At 48.5% G+C, this 19,727-nt stretch overlaps 1 protein-coding gene across 3 annotated transcripts in view; it reads left to right on the forward strand.

Moving 5' to 3' along the window:
* Nucleotides 1–10,129: 10,129 nt before the first annotated feature.
* The window catches only part of LOC120711254 (protein NONRESPONDING TO OXYLIPINS 2, mitochondrial-like), a 98,530-nt gene continuing 88,932 nt past the window's right edge, over nt 10,130–19,727 (forward strand). The window contains exons 1-3 of one of the 3 annotated variants that reach the window (XM_039996721.1): nt 10,134–10,344; nt 10,463–10,587; nt 11,380–11,748. In XM_039996721.1, coding sequence (XP_039852655.1) covers nt 10,211–10,344; nt 10,463–10,587; nt 11,380–11,399 — 279 coding nt within the window. In that variant the 5' untranslated portion in view covers nt 10,134–10,210 and the 3' untranslated portion in view covers nt 11,400–11,748. Of the gene's footprint in view, nt 10,345–10,462; nt 10,588–11,379; nt 11,749–12,140; nt 13,739–19,727 lie in introns of those variants that run through there. The other 2 variants (XM_039996720.1, XM_039996722.1) reach the window with 2 other exon arrangements.

The raw sequence follows: 19,727 nt of genomic DNA on the forward strand, positions 1-19,727 counted from the left end.
TTCTATTAATATAGAAGAATGTTACAAGTAAAAAATCTCAACGGACCATTTACAAGAGAAAAAACAAAACATATACGAGAAAACAAGAAAGCAAAAAATACACAAAATCGAACGAGAACCTACGCACCCTCCAGCAGCGCAGAGAGATGCTTAGCTCCCGCAAAACCCCAAGTTCTAGCCTCTTCCTTGATCTTGAGCAGCAGAATATGTACAGGCCGCTCCGCACGCTTGAAGGTTCTTGCGTTGCGCTCAAGCCATAACTCCCAATTCACAAGAAGAAGGAGCGAGCGAAATCCGCGGCCTGGAACCCCTTCCAAGGTTCCCATGCTAAGCCACCAGTCTCTCACAGTGCCTGTAACCGGCCACCTTGAGGGGTCGGCTTGGGGGATGGAGGCCCAAACAGCAACTAGGCCCCAAAGACGCTTGGAGTAGCGACAAGCAACGAGGATATGATGCGTTGATTCCGGTCGGCTTCTGCACAGAGGGCATACCTCATTTCGCGGCAGATTTCGCACAGCAAGCCTGTCCGCAGTCCACACTCTATTTCTGATAATCAGCCAAGCAAAGAACTTGCATTTTGTCGGAGCCCAAGGCTTCCAAATAAGCCAGCGGAGGTCAAACTTTACCGACCTGAGGAATTGAGCACGGTAAGCCGAGGCGGAGTCATACTCTCCGAAAGCCGTCAGCTTCCATGTCACTCGATCTTGTGCGTCCCGTTGGAGGCGCACCTCTTGCACCTCAAACCAAAGCGCAATGAACTCCTGCAAGTGCCCCACGGTGAGGCAAGCCGAAACATTCAGGTCCTTGACCCACGCATGGTCAAGTATGGCGTCACTTAGAGATCGGTTCTTTTTCCGAGATGCGTTATAGATGCTGGGCGCTATGTCCTTGGGTCGCCTTCCCCTCGCCCAGGCAGAGTGCCAAAAAGAGATTCTCAACCCGTCACCAATATGAGTGGTTGTGCAAGCCGCGAAGAGCAATTTATCAACCTCAGTGCATGGAGTGCCGATTCCCACCCAATGCTTGTCTGGTTGGCTCTGTTCTTGCCAGAGCCAACGCACCTGGAGCGCCCTTGCAAAAGATTTGAGGTCAAGCGGACGCCTGACCGTCGGCCAATTCACTTTGCACTTTGCCGCCGGACAACGCCTGATCTCCCGCCCACAGGAAGCGCTTTCTCAATTTGTCTAGATCCTCAAGAAACTCAGCAGAAGTGTTGATGACTGTGAGAAGGTACACGGGTTGCGATGAGAGCACTGATTTGGTTAAAAGCAAGTCGCCCCGCTTGCGTCAGGTTGCGACCCCACCAAGCCCTTAGTTTCCCGGCTGCCTTATCCACGAAAGGTTGTAGGTCCACTCTTTTTAGGCGTTGTACTGTGAGTGGAAGCCCAAGGTACTTGATCAGGAAATTCCCACGTTGAGCGTGGAACTCCTGGAGAATGTCATTGAGGTCAAGGTCTGTACATCGTATTGGTACCACAGTGGACTTCTGGAGGTTGCAGTGCAAGCTGGTGACTTCGCCAAAAAACTCAAGTAGCCTGGCCAGTGTGTTAATCTCCTCTTTGATCGGCTTGACAAAAAGGACGGCATCATCTGCATACAAAGAAGTGCGCAATCTACTGGGATTCCGACAGATTGTGCTTAGGAGGCCAGCTTCCGTTGCAAGCTGTAGAAGATGTTGTAGAGGGTCAAACGCAAGGATGAAAAGCAGAGGTGAAAGCGGGTCACCCTGATGCAATCCTCTACCATGCGGGATTGACTCGCCGGGGATGCCATTGAGAAGCAACTGAGAAGAGGAGGTCGTTAGAAGTGCAGCTATCCAGTCCCTCCATCTCATTGGGAATCCCAGACGGCTCAAAAGTGAGAGGAGGTAGTCCCAGCGCACTGAGTCGAAGGCCTTTTGTATGTCCAACTTTACCAAGAGCATGGGCACTCTATTGCGATGAAACCTCCTTGCCATACTATTGACGCACAAAAAGTTGTCGTGGATGCTGCGCCCTTTGATAAAAGTGCTCTGGCTTTTGGAAATGATGTCCTTCATTGCTGGGGCCAGTCTCAATGCTAGCATCTTGGTGAAAAGCTTCGCGACGCTATGAATGAGGCTGATCGGCCTATAATCAGAGATTTTTTCTGCTCCAACTTTTTTGGGGAGGAGGATTATGTTCGCCGTATTTAGCAAGTCAAAGTTTAAGCTTCGCAGGCTGTGAAGTGTGTGGAACAACACCATGAGGTCCCCCTTAATTATGCTCCAACAGGAGCGAAAGAAAGCTCCCGTAAATCTATCAGGGCCCGGCGCCTTGTCCGGAGCCGTGTGGTTGATTGCCGCAAGTGCCTCATCTTCTGTGAAAGGCGCATCAAGGTGGAACAGGTCGAAGGTATGGAGGTTGAGTGCATTCCAGTCGAAGTCCAGGTCACGAGGCCGTGGCCATCAAATTGGCAAAATGGAGTTGAGCCAATCTTGCTTTGTCCTCATGGGAAGTCGCCCAACCCGTGCCATCTTGGAAGCGAAAAATGTGATTCCTACGTCGATGCCCATTTGCTTTCAAGTGGAAGTACTTAGTGTTGGCGTCACCCTCTCTCAAGTTTTTGACCCTGGAAGTTTGCTTTTTCCTCGCACGCTCGATCACCGCATAACCCAACACCCTACGCTTGAGCCCTTGTCGTAATCGGAACTCAGCCGAGGAGAGGTCCCTAGATTCTTGGGCGATGTCTAGCCTCTGAATGACCTCGAGTGCCATGAGTAGCTTGAGCTTATTTTCCGAGATAATGGATTGACTCTAGGACCTCAAGTGGCTGGCCGTCACCGCCATCTTATGATAAAGGATTCGAACAGGTTGGGTGTGCGTCGTGGGTTGCTTCCACACAGTTTGAACCTCCTCGGTGAAGCCTGGTAATTTTGTCCAAAAGTTCTCAAAACGAAAGGGTCGTGGAGCCCTAGGCCCAGACATGCTTGACAGCAACAACGGGCAGTGGTCGGAGTGGGAAGTGGACAGGGCCTGGAGCCCATGTTGTTCGAAAGCATGGTCGGTCGGCGCCTCTCATTGCTCCAAGTGTATTTGCGGTTCTGTAGATGTATCTCTCGGAGCTTGCAAGAGTTAAGTGCTGCTCGAAACTGTCGCATGCGGCTCTGGTTGTGATTCCGGTTATTTTTATCCCGTGCTCTATAAATTAAGTTGAAATCACCTAGAAGAAGCCACTTGCTTCCCTCATCAGGCTTGCAACGCCGCAACTCTCTTAGAAAGGCAGGCTTCAGCAAATCTCTAGTGGGTCCATACACCGCAGTCATGAGGAACGAAATGTTGGAGTCAATCAGTGTTACCATCGCCGAGATGGAGAAGCGTCGGATGCTGATATTTTGCAAATCCATGAAGTTACTATTCCAGAGCAAAAGAATTCCCCCTCTAGTTCCCGCTGCTGGTTTGTAGGCAAAATTGTCGAGACGGTATCCCCCCAGGAATGTAGCAAGGTGATTGTCAAAGTTGCTCAACTTGGTTTCTTGAAAACAAGCTACGTGACATGAAGTTGAGGAAAGAAATTCGTGCACAGTTAGACACCTTGCTGCCGAGTTAAGGCCCCGAACGTTCCAGCAGATCACATCTAAGTTGGGTGTAGACAATGAACAAAGTAGAGCAATGCAGCATCTGGCCTGGTAACAGTCGGCCGCACTTCCAGAGCCATCCTCATAGGGTGCACGCAACGCACGAAGCCACAATTAGAGGTTTAGAGCGTGGTAAAGAAAGCAGCAGCTTCACATAGTTAATAGTAGAGTTCTTCAAGCTGGCGCGCATATTCTCCGCAGTCGACCGAGAGCAACCGGCGACCCAGTCTGATACTCGCCCGAGACATCTTAGCTCAGCACACATGAAACACAGAAGTTCAACAATAGCACATGTTCTGAAGAGGGCATGAGGGGGCTCCATGGTTGACCAAGGAAAGTTGACGACCGAGACTAAAACTCGCCGGAGACACTGCCGCAAAATGCGTGAAGAGAAGACTAACATAAGCGAACCGAAGAACTCAAAGCAGGCTGGGCATTGTTATTAAGCCCCGTTGCCCTGCTGCACCTCCGCCTGGAGGTCAACCACCTCCTGTCCCACGAGCTCCAGGAGTGCGTCGCCGAGTGAGTCCATGTAGTCGTCGTCGAGGGCGAACATCGTAGAGAGGGTGGCCACCACCTGCTCAGGTAGTGGCCCATTGTACATGGTGATGTACTCCGCAATCACCTTCTCGATCGGGTCGACGTCGATACCGGGTAGGTGAAGCTTGAGGCACAGGTTGATTTGCGCCTTCGTCTCAGCCGGGATCGCCGGTTTCTTGGCTAGGCGCGTACTGCGTCGAACATTCGAATGTCGTAGACCCGCCGTCGCCTTGGCGCTTTCGGTGCTGGAGTGACCAGCGGTAGGGCCGGAGTAGTCGGTGTGGTAAAGAAGCTGCGGGCACCAACACGACCCTCCTCCAGCACTTCCTGCACCGGACGTCGCACCTCCAAGTCGGCGTGACCCACCCTGACACCCAGCAGTGTGCCCTGTGGTGGACGCTCCTCCTCGACAGTGGCTGGAGGGTGGTCCGGCCCCAAATCCAGGGGAGGCGAGTCCCCAACGTGAGCACCTCGCTGCCCGCCCCAGGAAGTGGCCTGCAGCTCGATGCGCCCCAGCGCCTCCTCCACCATCTCAACGGTGACCACTTCCGGCATTGCAACGAGGATCATAAGGTCACGCTTGAGATGCTGGAACACCGTGTGCAGCGGGACTGCCATGCCAGCACACTGGCCGGACGGGCGCAGTCCCGGGCTCGACACGTTCCCCACGGACCAGTCTTCAGTCCCATTAGACTGCAGCCGTTCGGTGATGCAAGCAGCCTTTGCGAGGAAGCCAACATCGGTTGCTGTTGCCGCAGGCGGAAGCTGCCCTGTCTGAACAGAGGACATCGAAGAGTGAAGCTGAAATAAGAACCGAAACTTGAGCACCTCAGCATCTTGTCGCGAGAAGTCATCCCGCTGCCCCAGCGGGGAGACGTCGCGGCGTCGCCCCCAACGTGGGGCGTCGTCCCGCTGCTCCAGCGGCGAGACGTCCCGGCGTCGCCCCCCCCCCGGTACCGCTGACCAGCACCATGGCGTCGGGGAGAACACTCATGCTCCCTGAAGACCGGCTCCTGCTGCACGGAGCGGGCGCCATATAGGCCGCCAGAGCGGTGGCCGCCCCGGCGGGAGTCGCCGTCCCCATCGTTGTGGTCGTCGGGACGTCTCTGTTCATTGCCGAAGCGGGGGTGGTCGTTGTTGTACGTCTTCTTGCCGGTACGGGACTCACGACTGTCCCGGCGCCCCTCTCGCCCCGCTACGTTGGTCTGTCCCGAGGACCCAGCATGTGGCAGCCAGTCCCCATGCCGCTCGCGGGCCGGCGGCGGGACGTTGAAGGGTGAAAACGCCAGCTTGGGCGCCTCCACCCCATCAATGGCGCCCATGTGCCAGGAGAGACGTCGCCGCTCCGGCTCTGGCACAGCCACCTGGACACCGGTGCCCAGCAGCCCGAACGGGTCGACGGATGTCCCCATGTAGTCGTAGATCCATTCAAGGTGGATGAGGACGCAGAACTTGAAGCCCCGTTGCCAACGCTCCGACGGCATCGTGGAGATCGACACACTGGTACGAGAGGTGAACACAAGACACAGGCACTTGGGGATCTTACTTAGATTTGCCGTCCAGGCCCAAAGATCGATCGTCCTCGTGTCGTCGGGGTGGAGAAGATTTGTGTCGATGCACTCGAGTGAGCTATTGATTCCCACGATCCTCTCGATCAGCTCCGGATTCCACGTGTGAACAGGAACCCCCTCCAGACACAAGCGAACATAGAAGAACAGAGCAGCCCCCAGTGCTGCATGCAGACTGCGCCATGGCCGGACATTGATAATGATGACGTGGTGCTTGAGGCGGGCCATCGAGGCTGCCTCCTCTGCGTGCTCCTTCTCGTTGAATTTGATCAGAAACAGCTCCGGCTGGTGCTTGGAGACCGTGACGTCCCCACGACGCAAGCAGAGCTCGTCCAGCACAACAGCCTCGATCTCCTAGGGCCCCGTGGTCGGCGGCGCGCTAATGGCCATCACCACATGTGTCGTGCCCTCCCACTCCTGGACCTCCTGCTTGAGGTTGAGGGAGGTGGGCACGAGGTACGTGGCCTCGTCCGGCCTATTGGAGGGGTCGCCGATCCTCGCCATCTTGCTGGTGCACGTACGCCTTGGCAGTGGAGGTAGCGTGGTGTGGCTGTTGCGCGGCGGCGATGGCACGTGGCGGCCGGTCGTTGGTGACACCCGGCGCCGAGTCGGCGACGAGCCGCGACGCCGCGCTGGCACAGCTTGTCGGACACGAGGGCGTGAGCGAGACGGAAGCATGTGTGGGCGAGCGTCCTGTCGGCCCCTGGGGCGAGGGGGTGGGCGGCACTCCCTGCAATGGGCCTCCCTGTGCCCGGACCTGCGGCAGGAGAAGCACCTGATGGGGTCACGGCATGCACTCGCTCTGTGGGATGTTGAGAGGCAAACGAAGCAGTGGCCGGCGGTCTTCCTCTTGAATGCGTCCAAGGCGAGTGAAGTGGATGGAGCATGGTGGCCGGCAGCATGTCGACGCGGCGCCGGACGGGGGCTTGCGTTCTCCTTCCTCCTCCACCAGTGCCTCGGGCGTACCTTGCTCCAGCCAGAGTCCGGCGAGTGATTGACGCGATGCGCTGCAGCAGGAGCCGCCCAGGCTGGACCACCACTCCGCGGCTCCCGACGAGCAGCATGGTGAGAGGGGGAGTAACTTCGCCCCTCAGTAAAAGGAGGCCGGCCTGGTTGGTGGTTCCGCTACTCCCCCTTGAAGTCGACGAAGCGATGGCTCCTCACCGCATCCGCGTAGGATAAGGGTGAATCAGGCACGAAATCCACCGAATCTTGGAGGGGGCGGCCAGATCTGGGCGGTGGTGGTGGGGCGCGGGTGGAATGGCTAGAGAAAGGGGACGGGATGCTGCGACAAGGCGGTGAAGCTGGTGGTGCATTGCGGCGGAGTAGCCGGGTCGGCGCAAGCTGGGGCTGCGGCGCCGGCTGGTGATGGCGTGGCGGCGGCGGGGGAGGGGGCGGCGGCGGCGGCGGGGGGCAGGGCATGGTTTGTGACATCTTCTGTCCCCCTCCACATTGGTAGCGCCACGAAACATATTCCCCTGCATGATTGTTCGTATCTTCTTCTTTAGTACTTTTGTAGCATACAAAAAAAGTTCTAGGTTATGCAAGTGCTCATCCACCAAGATTTGTAGTTGTCAAATGAAGAGAGTTTCACGTGTACAATAGTTTCTGCTACCCGGTCATAGGTTTGTAGAAATATATTCTCCATCATGATGATTTGTGTCTTCATCTTTTATGTTTGGGATCTTCTTTAGAGAAGTGAAATGATGCAGAGTTTTGCGTTTAATTTTTTTTTCTTTTTAAAAAGTGTTGCAAGTATATAGTCCACCTAGATTTATACGGCACATACAAAAAATTGTTATTTAGCAGCCCATGTGTAACCACATACTATATAATAGAACATGTATGATTGTACTCATTAAGATGTTACAACGTCATAAGCAAATCAAGTGTATACTTCGGTTGGTAGCGTACTTTGTGTTGGAACTTGCCTACCTGATCAGAATCTCCGTTTTTAATGAGTGCATGCATACCCCCATAAAACTATTATTTCAGCTTAGGCGATAATGCCATCAACATCGAAGTTTGTGGCAACTTTGGCAATCTAAAAATCAAGCAGACTAGTCTCTCGGAGATATTCATAGAGATATGAGCATATTGTGATTAAAAAAAGAATCATTTCCATAAGAAACAAACATATATGTCCGTCTCATTCAATCTGTTTAGCTGGCTGTGGATCGGTGGCTGGTGCTGATTTGCTATGAGAGAAAAGTACTACTAGCTGGCTGGTGGCCGGTGCTGATTCCTGGTGTGAGAGAAAAGAACTGAGAGACAAATGAGTTGGTTCTTAGTGGCTGGTGCACTGTTTTTAGTTTTATAAAGTACAAATGAGTTGATGGTTTTATTGAGCCAGTCAAAACCTTCCAAGCGATTGAACCAACATTCTAGTCTAAGCTTGTAGACCAAATTTTAAAACAAAATTGGTTGAATAAATAAAACCTTACTCCTTTATCTGTGGTACCCTCAGTGGGTACCCAAAGGAAAAGGATGCACTAAAACAAATGTTAATGGAACTCATGTAGAGAATCATACACAGATTAAATAAAGAAAAGAAACAAGCCAATGGTGCCAAACTGACCGGCTGGTAGACTTGTAGCAGGTCCAACAAAGCACTAGCGAGAGAAATGACCAGAGAGCAGCCATGCACGCGCATCATTCCTGCACTGGGTCACCGTTTCAGGATTTGTCAAATCCCAAAATCAAATTCCTCGTTCTTCAGCACGAGCACGAGACCAACGATAAAAACGCTCTGAAAACAGAATTCTCGGTCAAAGGAACGCCCCAGCTGTTTCTGAAGTTTTCTCAGGCAGGCTTTGTTTTTGACAAAAATTCATCAGAAAGAAAATAATGCAGTGGATAATGGACGGATGGTGAATAGTGAGTAGCACACGCGGCGAGACAGCGAGTGGGAGTGAAAAGGTGGAGGAAAGTGGTTAGCTTAGCTGCCCCTGCAGTCACTGTTGAGCCCAGGAGGGAGTAACAAAATGGGAGGGAGAAAGAGGTGTCGCATTCAACTTCAGGTTCAGGGCAATGTGATAAAGCAAAGGCCTTGGCTGCTCACCTGCTGTTGCCTGGCTGCCGCTCTGTCCGGCGTCCACCTGCTCGTGCAAGCAACATTTACCTAATCCGTTTCACTTTACTCCAACAAATTTCATTCGAGAATCGAGATAGCTCACTGGGAATTGAAACAAAGGTGTTGTGGAAAATGAAACGGTAGAAAAAGTTAGTGTAAGAGTCCAGGAAAAGTGTTATTTCATAAAAAGATTACAATAATTGTAAAATACCAGAAGGTACTTTGGTCTAGGTACTTCCAGGTACATCCTATCTTGACCACCATACGATTTTATCAGATGGACGACTCTCATTTTTTCAATCATTGTAAAAATTCTCTATTTTATAAATATTTTTTAAGAGGTTGTTTTTGTAACAAAATGACACCTTTTTTCATGAGGGCAGCCACAATGCACTCCAAAATCAGATAGTAAGCAATAAATGCAGCCCTATTACCCAGTAATAAACACTGCAGAACCAGTGAGTAATAAATACCAGGCAATAGCGCTACAACTTGGGCCGTGTTTGGTTCCCAAAATCAAAATTCCAAAAAAAATTTCTGGCATTGCATGGAGACTTAAATCTAAATGAAATAAAAAACGCATTGCGACTGCTGCCTGTAAATCGCGAGACGAATCTAATAAACCTAATTAAGCCGTAATCAGACGATAAATTGCTACAGTAATGCTACAGTAAACAACCTCTAATGACAGATTAATTAGCCTCATTACATTCGTCTCGCGATTTACAGACGAGTTCTGTAATTTATTTTATAATTAATTTATGTTTAGTACTTTAAATATAAAAAGATGTTTTTTCAAAAATTTTACGGAGCACAACCAAACACGGCCTTGGTAGCAAGCAATAAAAAAATTTAATGATTCTCTCCCTCAATTGATTCCCTCTCTCTGCACACACCATATGGATGAAGCAATGGACAAGTTTATTTTTTTATTTGCTTGGGGACCCATCTTATTATCTGCTTTTGCATGTTGATATTATAAAACTTTTAACAACAACTATCTACTTTTACTAGGACCCACCTTGCTTACCGGTTTGTGAAGATACATTGCTGATGCCCCGAAGGGTATCCAACTATTCACGCAAAAGTTGCAACACAAACAAAAATCTTGAAATTCCGAAAATCTGTGCCAAAGCGCTGTTCGGATGCATTTGGCCCAGTGGGCTACCGTGGTCGAGGGGCGGAGACAGGGGGGCGGGCAGGGGCCTGGCCCCCATGATTCCTAAATTTGCACTATAAAATTAAATTTTGATTAAATTTTTATATAAATTTGTATGATTGGCTCTCCTAATAATGAAAAAAATCCAATTCTGGCTCCGCCCCGGGTCCATGGCTGAATGAAGTTGGACAGAACTAGGCCTCTGAAGTTGGGCTTCGCCCAACTAGCATTTACCCTGGTTTCCCCCTCAGCGTCGTCATCCATCGCGAGAAACCATGGCGTCCTTGTGCCGCGCCGCCGCCGCCGCCGCCACCACCGTCGTGAGGTCTGCGGGGCTCCGGTCGAGATCCCCGGCGGAGAGGCTGTTCCAGGCGGCGAGGTATCCTCTCGCGGCACCGCACATCCGCAGGTAATGCCCAAACTCCCCTGAATCCTTTTGTGTATTCTTGCCTTTAACTGGTCTTTGCACGAAGCGATCCCGGAAGCCTGAAAATGGGATGCCTTTTGCTGATCCTGCCTTATCTCAGGCCCGTCGTGGCGGCGGCGCTGGCGAGCCTCGAGTCGCTCATGCCGCTGCACAGCGCGGTGGCGGCCGCGCGGCTGCGGTCCTGCATCGCCGCCGACTCGGCGTGCTGGAGCTGCCTCTCCCAAGGTGGTCCATTTGGCTTCCTTCTCTTTGCGTTATATGATTGGTTGAAGGCTATGGTTATTGGTTATATTTACTCTAGTTGTTCTTACATTCTGTGTTCTCTGGTGATGAAATGTCCTGCTTTGTTGGTGTGAGAATTGTGATGGGTTGCATTTCTTATCAAATTCGTCAACTCATGAGGTTAGGTTGTTGCATTTTTATTCCAAAAATCATTTCATATTTACTTAGGAGTGCAAAAGTCTAAGATCTTTGTTCATCTAGTCATCTTGACTGAACGGGGTATATCAAGCCATTGGATTTACAGTAGCAATCTGTTGAACTAGTTAGTTTCAAGCGCATTGTATTGCTTGTTGGTGGCAAATTAGAAGTTTATTATTATAACCATTTCTGTCTGGTGTCTATGATTTCAATTCATAAAACCAAGGCAACAGGCATAATATTTATCTGCATGTAGGGAAATCAACAACGGAGACTCGCTGTGAAAGGCTAAAAGCCTTTGCCTGACTGAATATACTCATGGCCCTGTTTTTTTTCTCCGCCTTTGCATGTTTCTTTTCTTCTATATATTTGTGGCATTCTAAAATTCTAAAAGGGCTGTTAAAAAATTGAAGCGTTTCAACGATATGCAGAAAATCCAAGCTTTGATGAAATTAAAGTTGGACATTTACAGATTGTTGTCAAAGATAATATCAAAATGATCGCAACTAATATTATGGAGTACATCAATCGTCAAGTAATTATCTTATATTTATCAAAATCCATTTTTCATAACTAATTTGATAATCATTCTGTTAGGTTTGATCAAGCGCATCTGATCATGGCTAGGGACGCAGTGTGAAAGAGAATGGCTCACATGCTACTGCGTCGTGACATAATTTCCAATATCTCCCTGTTCTTCTGTAAGGAGTAGCGCGTGACAGCTTGTCTTAGATAATTTTCTTAAATGAAATTGTAGCAGAAAAAAAGAACTGCATACAGCCATGGGAACTATTGACTTCTGTTTAAGTTTGGCTTTATCATTGTATGAAGTAACAGAGCACTTTGATCATTCTGGTGATTGTGGAAGGATAATTTTCTAATTTTGTTGGAACTGGCAAGCACATTGATGTCTGTGTGTTAATATTTGTAGTTGGGAAATTATGCATGGTACCAAACTTAATTGTCTATCAGATCATGAACTGAGACCCATTTTGCACTCGAAGAATTGAAATGCGAACCGAAACCACAAAATATGCTGTGGGGGTACAGGCCATTTTCTGTTTTCTTTGAGCTGTAGTTTGTTCTGTCTAGACTCAGTTTGTTTGGTGACCGTATCAAGATGCTTACTGTATTGAGGTTTATGTTGCTTGCTCATCGCTACCAGAATAGCAGATACTAAAATTTAAACTTCATACATTGTTTGGCATTTAGTTATGAGTTGCATATTTTACAGTAGCACACATATCTTTTTGGAGTCCTGCGATTTCCTTTGCATGTTTCTGATTTTCACAAAAATCCTTCTTGTTCGCACCTTTTCTGATGGAGCTCTGTTGTTTTGTTTCGAAATGATGCACTAGACTTTGCTCTCCCACGGTAATGAAGGCTGAAGAAGGTGACTATTCCAAACAGCATTGACGAGCTCTTATCCATCTACTATCTTTTTGCTGTAACAATGCTGGACCGAGTGAGAGTCCATTACTGCAGTGATAATCATAGTAAATGTATCTGGAAGTACTACATTTGTTTCACTTGTTTCTGTAATTGACGTGCTTTTGGTGGATGCTCTCCTATGCTTGGTTCTTGTCGATTGAAAATTTCTTGTGGTTGGTGCTTTCTTCAGTCTTTAATATATGTTAGATAGATAAAGAAACTGTTGGGAACATGTTCATTGCCATCATTTTACCGAGCAATCAAATGAACTATTAGATGAATAACAATGAATCCGATTCTGACAAAAGGGAGCCCTGGAGTACTTGAAATGGTTTAGACGCTACATCTTATATGAGCTACTAACTCATGTCACCTCCTTCTGATGACGATGAAAATGGAAGGGTTCTTTGTAGGTACGGTTTCTTGGAATAACCGCGAAGTATGCTCTTGACCTGGGCGAGCTGGTCAGAAGAAAGCTTGCTGCATGTGGGCGTGGCGAGAGCATCCCTCGCCATCCGAGCAACCGTCGGATACCTCCGGCTGTTTTCCTTCCACCACTTGAGGACGTCAAAATCTTCAGGGGCAAGAGGATCTTGCAGATAACGATCGAGTTCCGTCTGGGTTCCTGGGTAACAGCTGTTAACCTGAGCAGCCATGACATCCTGTGAACGTCTGTGCTCGTTCCAGGCTTGCTGCCATGGGTGAACGCTAGTAGTGGCCACCGTCGTCGCATTGGCACCATCTGAATGATCTGCATCAGTGCTTGTGCCATACTCTTTAATGTAATCTGCATACAGCTTCTTGATCTTATTGGTCACCTCGGGTGATGTATTTTGCTGCTTCTGAACCAAGCGCTCTTTCGAAACTGAATTCAATGTACCTGAGTTTGTACGGGGGAACCAGTGCAAGTGGTACTGACCAGATCAGGTACGAATCTTGTATAGCCTTGTCTAGAATGTCACTTGCCTCTCTAAGAACATCTTATATGAGCTACTGAATCATGTCACCTCCTTCTGATGACGACGAAGATGAAAAGGTTATATGTCTGTACGGTTTCTTGGAATAACCACGAAGTATGCTCCTGACCTGGGTGAGCTGGTCAGAAGAAAGCTTGCTGCATGTGGGCATGGCTAGAGCATCCCTTGCCATCTGAGCAACCATCGGATACCTTCCGCTGTTTTCCTTCCACCACTTGAGAATGTCGAAATCTTCAGGGGCAAGAGGATCTTGAAGATAACGATCGAGTTCTGTCTGGGTTTCTGGGTAATAACTGTTAACTTGAACAGCCATGACATGTTGTGAACGTCTTCGTTCGTTCCATGCTTGCTCCAATGGGTGAACGCTAGTGGTGGCCAGCGTCGCATTGGCACCATCCGAATGATCGGCATCAGTGGTTGTACCATACTGTTTAATATAATCTGCGTACACCTTGTTGATCTTATTGTTCACCTCAGTGATGTATTTTGTTGCTTCTGAACCAAATGCTCTTTCGAAGCTGAATTCAATGTACCTGAGTTTGTACCAAGGGTCCAGTGTAAGTGGTACTGACCAAACCAAGTACGAATCTTGTATAGCCTTGTCCAAAGTGCCACTTGCCCCTCTCAGAACATCTACGACCTTCCTGTTAGCCTTCCTGTTAAAATCTAAAATATTATATAGGTCTTCAACGTCTACATCATCTCCACTGAACCGTGCTAGTTGAGAATGCAAAATTTCCCTCAGCTTAAGCAACTCGGCAAGACACAGATTCGAAGTGGGAAAGGTGGAGGCAGAAATTGTCTGAATGCCGCGGTATACTTGCTCCCAGACTTTGCACAATAGTTGTACAACTACAGGTTGAACAGAGTCTTGATTTGAAAGAACCTGCAAAGAACAGTAGCATTCACACTAGCTTTCATCGACTGCCCATTCTAAGTAGAGGTCAAGCTCCGAAAGAAGTTGCAGGCGCTCTTGTCTAGTCAAATTTAAATTCTTCATGTACCGGAAAATGCCGGTAGTGAAACTTGGAGGTGGAAGAATGCATCGTGCAACGAAGTGAAGCACGGTGTCCACGTAGGTTGTAGCGGTATAACCTAGATTGGCATCAGAATTTGTGTCATCGATGTAATTCTTGAGTGCAGGGTGAAAATCGCAGTCAGTAATATCATATGCCAACATGGACAGCCTATCCTCATACCCTGAAATAAGATCAGTGACATCGGCAAGAGCAAGAAACACACCGACTCCCAATATTGGAACATCCCCGACATCATGCCGTGCGTCTTCCACGAAAGCATCCAGGACGAATTTATGAAGATTCCATTGATCATCGATGAAGTGGCATGCTATATAAATGACTTCCCCTGCCTCGGGTGTTTTAGCTTTACCCACTGCCAAGCTGACCCTCCCAGAAGCGCGCCTTAACCTGGAGAAGGAATCCCTCCTTGCTTCATCAAAGATTCCATCGCACATCGCCTCAATGGCGACGCGCGAGGGCACCTCAAATTCAGGGTCGAGGCTCCGCACGAAGCTCCTGAAGTAGCCGTCCTCCACGAACGAGGCATCGTACCCGCGCAGCGCGATCATCCGAGCAAGGTCTGCGCTGCTTGCACTTTTGTCCCGGAGGCCATCAGTCTCCCGATGACCCCAAGGGATTAATCCGAGAGATGAAAAATAAGATCATAACTTATGTATGATTCCAAAGAGTACCTTGAGATAGAGAAAGTCGATGGGGTTGACGGGTTTGCTACGTTCGAGGTTCGGGTTAGAGCCGGGTAGGCCTAGGGTTTAGGTAGCGAACGCGTAGGAGTTAGCATTTGAATTTGAATTGAAGGGTACACTTCAATTTAAATTCCACACAATTTCAATCAAGAAATTAAATCCAAACCGAATTTAAATAAACAAGGTAGATCCAATAAAATTCATATAACTCCAAATATAATCACACTATCATTTAACAATCCTTAATTTAATTGAAAATTTTAATTACTAGGAATTCACACTTAAATGCATTTAGCTACAACATTACCATAATTTTTTTTTGAAATTCACATTTTTCGACTTCTTAACATTCCGAAAAAATCCGGGATGTTACATTGCGCCCTGAACCAGCGGCACCTCAAAACTAGCACCTTAAAGTCCGAATAATTAAACTCACATATATCCTCTATTTGTTCATAGTATGCTATCTTCTCGTCGTCGTTGTCAACAGCCTCTATTCGCACACCGCTATTTTGGTAAGTGCTTTTCTTGTCTTGGGCGGTGGTATAGAATGTGTAACCATTTATATCATAAGCTTGGTAGCTAGTTATTGTGATTAGAGGACCGGCCGCCAAGCTTCTAAGAGCATCATCTGTGCTAGAGTCTGAGTTTTTTATTCAGTCTCTGAACCAAATATTGAATCCCTTCATATGTGCCCTCGCTATCCAAGCTTCGCTCCGGTCCAGATTCTCTATTCGTAGGTGCGCTTTATGCTCGTCAATGTATGGGGACACTTCCATTGTGTGTTGCAACACAGGAAAATGAGCTTGTCGAAATGCATCCGCACCTAGATTGAGTGTCTTCTCCCCAAGTATACCCGTCCCTGCTAACCTTCCCTCGTGGCGAGCATTCAATATGCCAATTGGATTTGTAGGGTCAATGAAATCTAGGCACCGGTCAACCACCTCCTCAACAGAGTACCCCTGAACCATGCTACCCTCAGGATGAACCCGACTCTTTGTATACTTGTTCATAGTGCTCATGAATCTCTCGTATGGATACATATGATGTAGGAACACCGGTCCAAGATATCTTATCTCCTTAATCAGGTGGGCAATGAGATGCACTGATACATCAAAGAATGATGGTGGGAAGTATGCTTCAAGGAGAACAATTGTCTCGGACAATCTCTTGTCTAGCTCATCGAGTGACTCCTCATCAATCACCTTCTGAGATATTGCATTAAAAAAGAAACACAAGCTCATGATAGCCATCTGTACTTTTTCCGGCAGTATGTTCCTAATAGCAACAGGAAGCATTGAGGCGAGCATGACATCACAATCATGAGCTTTCATGTGAAGAAATTTCTGCTCATTTGCGTGCACAAGTTTTGGGATGTTTGATGAATAGCCGGAAGGAACTTGCACACTACGAAGAAAATCACACAATTCCTTCTTCTCTTTCGAGGTTAGAGTTATGGCAGATGCTGGAAGTTGGGTACCGGTGCCGTCGCGACGGAGCTCAGGTCTTATGCCCAACTCTTCTAGATCTTTTCTTGCATTTTCATGGTCCTTGGTTTTATGCTTGTCGTTCATGAGTGTACCAAGTAAGATGCCACAGATATTCTTTTTCACATGCATGGCATCGATACTATGGCGGACGGCTAAGTCTGGCCAGTAAGGTAGCTCCCATAAAATTGACTTCTTTTTCCACCTTTGCTTCGGCTCATCTACTTCTTTCTTTTTGTTTTCGCTTGTGTTTTCCAAGGGTTGTCTTGCCTTTCTTCCCATGGGCGAAGGGGAGATCCTTACCTGGTTGTACACATGGTGACCATTGAAATTCCTTGGAGCATTTCCCATCTCCCTTGTGCCATCAAATTGGCGTTTCATGTTTCGGTACGCACGGGACTTGGGAAGAAAACGCCGATCACGCACGCACACCCGTTTCTTTGAGTTGTTCAACCAAATTGTCTCTGTGTCATCTAGGCAATGAGCGCATTCCTTTTCCCCTTTACACTGTCTGGATACGGAACGACCGCCCGGTAGATCAGTAATCGTGCAGAACAACAAACCATGTATTGTGCAGGGTTCCCTCTTGTACCCGTCATAAGCATCAATACCATATGACCAGAGTGTTTTGAGATCATCCACAAGAGGTCTTAGATACACATCAATGTCAATCCCTGGTTGATGTGGACCTGAGATGAGAATTGACATCATCATGTATTTCCTCTTGTTACACAGCCATGGCGGAAGATTGTAGATCGATAACAACAACGGCCAAACGCTATGCGAGCTGCTCATCTGACCAAACGGGTTCATCCCATCTGTGCTTAGTGCAAACCGAAGACTCCTCCAGTCATCAGCAATTTTTTTATACTTCCAATCAATGAGGTGCCACTGTGTTAAATTCGCTGGGTGGCGTATATTATTATCTATCTTGCACCTTGCTTGATGCAAACAAATGCCTTATGTGAGGAATTAATGGAAAATGCCATGCCACCTTCTGAGGAGCTCCGTGCACCCTTCCCTCATCACCCCTGTCATTCCTTTGTTTGTATCGAGGGGCTCCACACTCTGGGCATTCAGTGAGATCTGCATGGTCACCACGGAACAGGACGCAGCCGTTCTTACAAGCATGGATTTTCTCAACTTCCATCCCCAAATGGCAAATAGTCTGCTTCGCCTCATAAGTGGTCATGGGTATCTCATTCCCCTCCGGAAGCATGTCCCTTAGCAAATCTAACAATGCCTTGAAGCCGCGATCAGTCCAGTGATGTGTGGGCTTTAACTGTAGAAGCTTAAGTGATGTGAAGAGTTTTGTCCACTTCTCCTTGCAGCTTGGATAGAGTGGGGTCTTCATATCTCTCACCATCTTTTCCAATTTCCCAAACTCCCCAATATTGTACCCATCATATGACATTGCATCATGCACCATCTCCTACATTTTGTCAGCTATGCTGGCATAATTGTTACTAATATCAAGAAGCTCATCCTCACTCATATCGCATCCCACTGTCTGATTGTCATACTCTGCTTCATCATCCTGGTAGGTCGGATTGTCAGGGAGCCTTTCATCGCCATCCAGGCAAGCGGTTTGCTGACTGACAGAGATTTCTTCACCCATAAGACCGCCTTGCAGGTCTCGATCATTAACACCCTCCTCTCCATGCTGGTTCCAACATAAGTAGTCACTCATGAATCCCCGGATGATTAGATGAGCCTGCACCTGCAATGAACTTGGGAACTTTCTCACATTCTCACAATCAATGCATGGACAACAAATAGCAGACATGCACCGATCCAACTTGTCCGCCTCTGCTGCGGCAATGAATGCCTTTATACCACTTAAGTACTCTCCACAGATGCGGTTCTCAAGATACATCCACATTCGGTCTGCCATCTGCATTGTTAAGCAAGAAAATTATCAATATCCAAGCAAAATGAATACAAGTCATGACAATATTGAAATACTTATAATGAACAATTAAATTAATAATGGGCCTAAAACTGCATTTGGACCTCAATTAAGAAAAGAAAAGCCTCACCTTTGGCCTACAGAGCACCTGGGGTTGAGAGGATCACACGAGCGCACAAGATCGAACCACTTAACCTTCAAAGAGTAGTGGTGGAGCCATGACATCCAGCAGGATGGTGCTGAGCTCATGCATGAATGGTAGCTACCTGCCGGCCGGCGGGCTTCAAAATAAGCTCAAGATGATCCATCAATTCAAAATAAGCTCAGGAGGAAATAAATTAAGCGCGCACACACAAAAAGGAAGCATTGCCAAGCATCATAGAAAGCTGTAGCAGAAAGCTCACCTTCTTAAAACCCTGGAAGACTCGGCGGTGGCGAAGGCGAGGATAGCCGGCAGGCCAGGATGCTACCGGTGGTGGTGGTGCGCGCGCATTACTACTTCTTGAAGCGGTGGCATGGGCCAGGGACTATGGTGGGCATGTACGGACCAGCCTGCAGTGGTGATCGATCGAGACTGGGGTGCACGCGGTGAGCGGCCCGTGGCCGGCTGGCAACACGCAGCGCACACGGCCCACAAGGGTCGGCATACCGTACCACTGGTGAGGGCGCACGGCGGCACTGACGTATGCTGCCGGCCAACGAGCGGCGGCGTACGTATGGAGAGTGGGTGAAGAAAGTGATCGGGGACAGCTGGTGAAGGAGTGTCCGAGACAAAGGAAAGGCTATAGGAGACGTGCAAGACAAAGCAGCGTCTTGACGCAACCAAATTATAGGAGACATGGATTTTCTAGCTGCGACGCCTTTAGGTTGCACTATAAAGGAGACGCCGATAACAAACCCACGTCTCCTATTATAAGCGATATAGGAGACGCGGATCATTATACAAGACGCGGCTTCTAAAAACGTGTCTCCTATAACTGTATGTAAAGGAGACACTTGTTTAAGATACGCGTCTCCTTTGTATCTGGAGACAGGGCTTGTCTATACGCGTCTCCTACGTGGATACATAGGAGACACAGATGATCTTTGGCACTAGGAGCACATTCATAGAAGACGTTTCGTTTCAACCAGCATCTCCATTTTGTCATAGGAGACGCTTCTTAGACCCGTGTCTCCAAATGGTGTGTCTCTTTGTTGCTTTCTTACGTAGTCTCTCTCTCTCTCTCTCTCTCCTGTTGGCGCCGGCTGCCGGAATGGCTGCGCCGACGGCGATCGGCAACTGCCGGCGAACTCGCTCTCGCTCTCTCGCTCTGGAACGCGAACCGTGAACACGAGAATAGTTTTGCGCCGCACAAAATCGCGGCCTTTTCGGCTTGCTCTCTACTCTTTATTGAACGGCTGTTTCCACGATCGGAGGA

Source organism: Panicum virgatum, chromosome 6K (genome assembly GCF_016808335.1).
Source record: "Panicum virgatum strain AP13 chromosome 6K, P.virgatum_v5, whole genome shotgun sequence".
NCBI lineage: Eukaryota > Viridiplantae > Streptophyta > Magnoliopsida > Poales > Poaceae > Panicum > Panicum virgatum.